We start from the raw sequence: 7,841 nt of genomic DNA on the forward strand, positions 1-7,841 counted from the left end.
CTCGTCCACGTTGAAGACCTGCCGCGGTGAGTAGCAGCCCTCCTCCAGGATGGCGCGCAGCACTGCTGGGTAGCGAGCGGCAGCCTGGGCGTCGGCCACAGCGGGCTCCTCCGTCAGCAGCACGTTGTGGCGCACCTTAAACCGGGCAAACCAGCCGTTGCTGGCCCCAAAGGTCTTGGCCCGGCTGCCGCCGCCCTGCTCGTGCTGCAGCTGGGCGAAGAGCCGGCGTGCCTGGTCCTGGATGAGCAGTGTGCTGACCGGCAGGTTCTGCCGCTTCTGCTCCTCGATCCACAGGCTCAGCAGGCGCTCCATGTGGCCCATCAGTGCACCCCGGCAACGCGTGAGCTGCGTGGTGCAGACGGGCGTGGCTGCCTGAGAGCTGGCCCGGATCCTGTCCTTGTTGACACGGATGGAGGCGACCGTGGAGGTGGCCAGCCCCAGGGCCCGGGCAATCTGTGTCAGCTTCTCCCCCTCCTCAAAGCGCCGAAGTACCTCCAGCTTCACATGCAGGGTGATGGATTTCCGGTCCCGCTTGGCACTGTGGCGGAGGCCAACCCCGAGGGGTGCCTTCCCCAAGCCTTGCGGCTGGGGGGGCTTCAGGCTGCCTCCCTGAGCCATGCATCTCAACACACTCTCTTCCCTCTGCCCGTCGGCGGTACCCAGCGTCGTGCCACAGTGGCCCCTGGGCCTCTCCTGCCACTCCATCTCTGCCTGAAGAGGGGAACACACGGGAGTTACTGTGAGTCCGAGAGAGCCGAGACCAGCACCTGGCCCTCCCGTGCTATGACCTAGAGCCCGCAGCCCTGTGGCCCACTGCCTTGAAGGCAGGTCCAGTCCCTTCTCTCCCTAATGCGAACCAAACTGCATACACACTTCTGAGCATTCTTTGCAACCAGAGAAGCATTTCACTTAGTTTTCGTTTATGAGGTCAAAAAGGTCTGCTGGAGGGCAGCAAAGGTTACACAGACATAAAGAACAGACTTTTGGACACAGTGGAGGAAGGAGAGAGTGGGATGATTTAAGAGAATAGCACTAAAGTATATACATTACCATACATAAAATGGATAGCCAGTGGGAGTTTGATGTAGACACAGGGAACCCAAAGCCAGTGCTTGGTGACAACCTAGAGGGATGTGATGGGGAGGGCATTCAAGAAGGAGGGGACATATGTATACCTATGGCCAATTCATGTTGCTGTTCAGCAAAAGCCATCACAATATTTAATTGTCCAGTAATTAAAAAATAAATGAAGAGGCTGAACACATCAAAAAAACAAAAACATCTGTCAGGTGACTTTGCTCTTCCCCCAGCAAAACTCTTGAAACCATAACGGAATGCGAAGAGAGTCTAGAAATTCTGATCCACCTCCCAAACACTGATGAGCAGAAGCATCTCCATGCTTCTCTTGGTATGAGAAACTGAATAATGCCTCCTAAACACATCCACATTCTAATCCCAGGAAACAATGAGTAAATGACCTTTCAAGGCAAAAGGGACAGGTGTGATTAAGATAATAATCTTAAGAGGCAGAGATTATCCTGGGTCATCCAAGTGGGCCCTACACAAATCAGGGATCCATGTAAGAGGACGCAAAAAATTTCACTCACTCAGAAGACAATGTGAGAAAAAAAAGAAAAGGCAATGTGACCACTGAAAACTAGAGCTTCAGAAGGAACCAGCCCTGCCAATACCCTGATGTTAGCCCTGAATCTGAATACTGCAGATTTCAGAGCTCCAAACGCTTAATAAACTTGTGTTGTTTGAAACCATCAAGTCTGTAGTAATATGGTACAGCCATGACTGGAAACTAACACAGAAGGGAACTTCCTTAAATCATGCCACCACTGTGGAGCACGTGGGGACAGAGAAGGTGGTTCTCCACACAGCAGCCAACTTCTCCACAAAAGTCAGGGGGGAATTACCTGGCGGTCCAGTGGTTAAGACTCCACGCTTTCACTTCAGGAGGCACAGGTTTGATCCCTGGCTGGAGAACTAGGATCCCCACAAGTTGCGAAGTGCTGCCCTCCCCACCAAAAAACCAATGGCGCCTCTGCTCAGGGTCCTCCCAGGCCTCCCACCCCGAGTCAAAGCCACAATCATCACCAGCTGTGTCAAGGGCCTCTAAGCCTCCTTCTCTCCTTTGCTTACTCTGACCACATCCTTAGGGCAGGCTAAGGGCACCCCCAGCCCAGGGCCTTGGCTACTGTGGCTCTGGTGCACAGCAGGGCGCCCTTCCCTCTAATAGGCAGGGCTTATTCCCTCTTCTGCAGGCCGTTGCTCAAATGTAACCTGATCAGAGAAGCCCTCCCCACCTTTATCATGCATCCATCACACACTGCCTCAGGGCAGGAGCTGTACCTACAGAGTACTCCAGCTGAGTCCCCAGCGGGAGAGCCTGGCACTCTGGTGGCATTCTATGGTCATGTGCTAACTTATCAAATGAAGCACCCTGAAGGGATGCTTTGTCCCTTTTGCATTTCTCAGTTTGTCCCTTTTGCATTTCAAACCATGTGAAAGTAGCACCTGGTCAAAACAGTAAAAGTTTTTTGAAGGAAAACTTGTGAAAAACAAGGACAGGTACCTGACAGGTCTTTGTGTTTTGGGGAGTGCCTATGGCACCCACGAAGAGTACTTCCAGGGACCCAAAGGTTGCACCTGGGGTACAGAAGCGTAGGCATGGGGAAGGCTTCCAGGAAAAAGGCACCGAATTCCGAACAAGTCACGCGCCCATCCCTCTCTCTCCATATCGATGCCTTCGCCTCCTCACCCACAATTTTACACTCCTCCGTATATGCACACATTCTCTCCCTCGCCCTCTACAAAGTCCCCAAGCCCGCCGTGGAGGGAGGCGCGAGACTACATTTCCCAGAAGGCGGCGGGGCCGCCTAAGACTCCCATTGGCCCCTTTCCCGCGCGTCCGTTCCCTTCTCCCCACGAGAGCTGAGTGTATGGGCGCCTCGGCCCCTTGCCACGGAGCCCCGGCTTCCGCGCGGCCGACGGCCCTCACCTCCGGACCGCGACATGGGCCGGCTGCCTCAAATGGGCCGGCGGGGCTGCAGAGCCTCCTCATCTCCTGCCTAATTCGCCGCTTTCCAGAGGCGGACGAGCCCAACCTTCATCTTTAGCGGCGGAGGCGGAGGTTGCCGGGCGACGACCAGGATTGGAGGGGGCCGCGTTGGTCCCGCCTGCTGCTGTGTCCGGTCGCCCAAGGCCTGCTGGGAAATGTAGTTCTATGAGGAGCCCGCCCAGACCTAAGTCCGAGCGGGGGAGCTCAAAGCCGTGTCTATACAAGGGTGACTTTCTTGCCTATTAATTTCCTTCTCCTGTCTTTTCTGCCGTCTGCTTTCCATCACTTTCTTTTTTCCTTCCTCTTTCATGAAATTTTTAATATTCTACTTTTCTTATATGTATGCTAGTAACCTGTGAAATGCCAGGCTGGATAAATCATAAGTTGGAGTCAAGATTGCCTGGAGAAATATTAATAACTTCAGATATGCCAATGATACTACTGTAATGACAGAAAGCAAAGAGGAACTAAAGAGCTTCTTGATGAAAGTGAAAGAGGAGAGTGAAAAGCCTGTTTAAAATTTGACAAAGATCCATATAGTCAAAGCTATGTTTTTTCCAGTATTCATGTATGGATGTGAACGTAGGACTATAAAGAAGGCTGAGCAACGAAGAATCGATACTTTCGAATTCTGGTGTGGGAGAAGACTTGAAACGGAGCAGGATATGGTCCTTGCCCCACCACCACCACCACCACCACCAAGTCCTGTGCCTGCCTTTTTTTCTGTGGAAAACTTTAGTCAAAGAATAAGTTTAATCAGAGATGAGAGAAATGCTGAAACAAAACAAAGGAGACTAAATAATAATAATGTAGTCATTAAGCATAGTCATGGAGAAGGCAACGGCGACCCACTCCAGTACTCTTGCCTGGAAAATCCCATGGACGGGGGAGCCTGGTGGGCTGTGGTCCATGGGGTCGCTAAAAGTCGGACACGACTGAGTGACTTCACTTTCACTTTTCACTTTCATGCACTGGAGAAGGAAATGGCAATCCACTCCAGTGTTCTTGCCTGGAGAATCCCAGGGACGGAGGAGCCTGGTGGGCTGCCGTCTATGGGGTCGCACAGAGTCGGACATGACTGAAGCGACTTAGCAGCAGCAGCAGCAAGCATAGTCAAGGACCTTTAGTTTTTCCTCAAGGGCTATAGATAATATTCTGAGCCATATCCTGTGAGATGTCTTATAGATATCAAAACACCAGGTGGGAGAACTACATGATGACCAGACTACACCAATGATATGAGCTGCCACAGTTCCAAGAACTGGCTGCAAAGAAATGGGAACAAATGGACCCTAGAACTGAAGATTAACTATACCTAAAATAACCAAGATCATGTTGGTCAGACCACTGATAACCAATTTGAAGATGACTGTTAGAGATGACCGGAGAAGGCAATGGCACCCCACTCCAGTACTCTTGCCTGGAAAATCCCATGGACGGAGGAACCTGGTGGGCTGCAGTTCATGGGGTCGCTAAGAGTCGGACACGACTGAGCGACTTCACTTTCACTTTTCACTTTCATGCATTGGAGAAGGAAATGGCAATCCACTCCAGTGTTCTTGCCTGGAGAATCCCAGGGACGGGGGAGCCTGGTGGGCTGCTGTCCATGAGGTCGCACAGAGTCGGACACGACTGAAGCGACTTAGCAGCAGCAGCAGTTAGAAATGACTGTGCCATTTCTGCATGTAGCCACCCCCCTCCTCTGTCTATAAAAGCTCTTGCCCCCTGCTTGTTGGGGGTGAGGGTGGGGGTGGGAGTCCGCCTTTGGACAGATGTCTGACACCCTCCACCCCCAGTTGCCAGCATCTGATATGAAGCAAACGTTCCTTTCAACCAAGCTGGCCTGTTTATTGGCTTTTGAGTGGTAAGGAGATGGACCCACCACACATTCTTCAGTAACAGATTTTTGAGAGTCCCTAGGACTGCAAGGAGATCAAACCAGTCAATTCTAAAGGAAATCGACCCTGAATATTAACTGGAAGGATTCATGCTGAAGCCGAAGCTCCAATACTTTGACCACCAGATGCAAAAACCCGACTCACTGGAAAAGACCCTGAGGCTGGGTAAGATTGAGAGCAGGAGAAAGGGGCGATAGAGGATGAGATGTTTGGCTGGCATCACTGACTCAGTGGATATGAGTTTGCACAAACTTCAGGAGACCACTTTGGGTTCCCCACCAACATCAACTTCCAAAGTTGATACATATTTTCAGCGCTTTGAAGTTCCAACTCAACTTCCTCATGGGACTCAACATCTTGTTTAATTTCTTCCCATTCTCCATATGGGTTTGATTTTTTTTTAAATTGTATTTATTTGGGCTGTGCTGGGTCTTCATTGCTGCACAGGCTTTTCTCTAGTTGCAGAGAACAGAGCCTACTTTCTAGTTGCAGTGCGTGGGCTTCTCGTTGAGGTGACTTCTGTTGTGGAGCATGGACTCCAGGGCTGTGGGCTTCAGTAGGTTTCCCAGGCTCTAGAGCACAGCCTCTATAGTTGCGGTGCATGGGCGTACCTGCTCTGTAGCATACGAGATCTTCCCAGACCAGGAATCGAACCCAGTCTTCTGCACTGGCAGGCAGATTATTTACCACTGATCCACTATATATTTTTTTTTCTTTTTTTTAATGAGTTTTGGATTTTCCTTCATTTGGACCTGATGAACTCTTCCTTTAGGTATTTGTTTTCTTTCTGTTTCTGGTTCAGTACCTTTATCACTATTTTTAGTTTCTTCTTTAAACTTTATTTTTAGCTTCTTCCTTAAACTATTTTTAGCTTTTACATTGCTATAGAGACCTTTCCTTCCCCTCTCCCTTTTTTGCTTCCTGTTCCACCATCAGTAACTATGTGACTCTGATAGTTCGGACTCTTCCAGGGTACCAAGAAACTTTTAATTGACTTTACTAGATAAGAGATCACCAGACTGTGGAATGAAATCTTCAGGATTTTCCCATCTGGATTCCCCTGACGGTTATAATAATATGTATAACCATCTTCACTTAATCCTTCTACCCAGTCTTCACTGCTGCTTTTTTAAGTTTCCTTGAAATCCTTCAGGTTTTTCCCACTGAGGTCCTCCTGTGATAAGATCATGATAGAAATGGTAACCCTCAGAGATAATTCATTCTGCCCATCTGCCCTTTGAAGGGTCTTTGTCCTCCTGCTGATTTTGATGCAGAGATGAATGGAACAGCACTGGTCACTAACGATATGCTTGGCTCTGAAATTTCTGACTCTGAGCCAAACCTTTTCAAATCCTGTTAGTATCCCTGCAGGGCAGCTACCTCCACTGCAGCAAACTCCTCTGATCCTTTTTCTTCTTCCTTTCCCTTCTCCAGGCTTTCCTGTTTAATCTCACATATCCTCCTTGACACATTTTCTTTATGATCCTTTCCTCTTTCAAGGAAGTAAACACTAGGCCTATTGTACACTATCAAGCACCTGCAGTACTCACAGAATTTCTTTGGTTGTGACTCCCAGTAGTCTTCCATGGACTGGACCAGCCGCTCTGAGGGTCATCCCCAGGCCTGGGTGAGGCTCACATTCCCTATGCGGGATGAGTTGGGGCCCAGCTCACCGAGAGGCCCACTGGAGCCTCTGAGCCGGGACCGGGTCTCTTTCTTTCCATCATCCTTCGTACCGCCTTCCTTCCCTGGGTCTTTCTCACTGTTTTCTCTTTCTTCCTATCTGTTCCACATTCGGGGAGAAATGGTTGCCTTCAGACTGTCAAAATTTTAATTTTTGAAACCGCTAAAAACAAACTCAGTGAGCACGTGTCAAAGAGGTATTTACCGCCGGTAGGAACTAGCAGGATGACACAGGTAGTTCTGGGAAGGTGAGAGAGAAGAAACAACAGAGAAGGTGAAAGAACAATCAAACACTGAAATAATAGCGCAAAGTCGGATTGTCGGTGTCCCACACAGGAGTGGGCAGGCATCTTAGTGTCCTACAGGGTGGTTAAAAAAAAAAAAACTTGGGGTACCCTTCTCTCCTGGTCAGAAAGCATTTACAACCTATCAACCTTTTACAAGTTAGCATCTAACGTCACAGTATCTGAACTCTGATCAAAAGAGTTGCTTCGCTTAGGGAATCAGACAACCTGAAGCAGTCTTACTAGAGACGGTGCTAGGACTTCGAGCCATTTTTTCTCTTATCGGCAAGTTTTGGGTAAGTTTCCTTAACAACTGTCCCTCCTGCTCCGTCTGTCTCTCTTCTTGCTGTCACCCTTCTCTGAGCCCTTGAAAACTCTCGACCCATTTCACTCTATCTCCAATTTCTGTCCACATCTTTCCTCTTCCTTCTGTACTCCTGATCCTCGTCTGTCCCTTGAATCTCGCGATCTGCACGTCTCGCTGTAAATTGATTCTCCCTTTGTCTCTCCTTTCCCTCACCATCCCGGCCCTGATTTCTCTACCTCTTGTTAACTGTTCTGACACACGTCTGACCAGCCCTGACTCTCTGATCTAGGTCTCTGAGAATAGAAAGCTCTCTCCGCTGTCTGTCCTGCCTGTGTCTCTGTCACTATGTGTTCACTTACTTTCACTCTCTCCTCGCTATCTCGCTCGCTCAACATCTCTACCCTCACCCCACCTCTCCCATCCTCTCAGACACAAGCCGGTACACGGGATTGCCCTGGAAACCGCCTGCTCAGCCCACCGGTTACCGTGGAGACGCCTGTGGCCCGCCTACCGCCGATGACAACAAAAGAGCGTCAAGGGGCCGCGCACGCGCGCGGAAGGCCAACCGACCACACCGCTCGGGCCCGAGGCCCCTGCTCTCT

The 7,841-nt window shown here is 50.0% G+C and overlaps 1 protein-coding gene and 1 pseudogene across 1 annotated transcript in view; both read right to left on the minus strand.

Moving 5' to 3' along the window:
• Window positions 1-6,581, minus strand: part of LOC105001636 (tigger transposable element-derived protein 1-like) — an 8,555-nt gene extending 1,974 nt beyond the window's left edge. The window contains exons 1-3 of the mRNA XM_010858028.1: window positions 6,516-6,581; window positions 3,008-3,215; window positions 10-711 (exon numbers count right to left, since the gene is read on the minus strand). Coding sequence (XP_010856330.1) covers window positions 10-711; window positions 3,008-3,070 — 765 coding nt within the window. The 5' untranslated portion in view covers window positions 3,071-3,215; window positions 6,516-6,581. The remainder of the gene's footprint in view (window positions 1-9; window positions 712-3,007; window positions 3,216-6,515) is intronic.
• LOC105001377 lies at window positions 5,625-6,562 on the minus strand (annotated as a pseudogene).
• Window positions 6,582-7,841: the final 1,260 nt, after the last annotated feature.

This window comes from Bison bison, unplaced genomic scaffold (genome assembly GCF_000754665.1).
Source record: "Bison bison bison isolate TAMUID 2011002044 unplaced genomic scaffold, Bison_UMD1.0 scf7180017864383, whole genome shotgun sequence".
In the NCBI taxonomy this organism is placed as follows: Eukaryota; Metazoa; Chordata; class Mammalia; order Artiodactyla; family Bovidae; genus Bison; species Bison bison.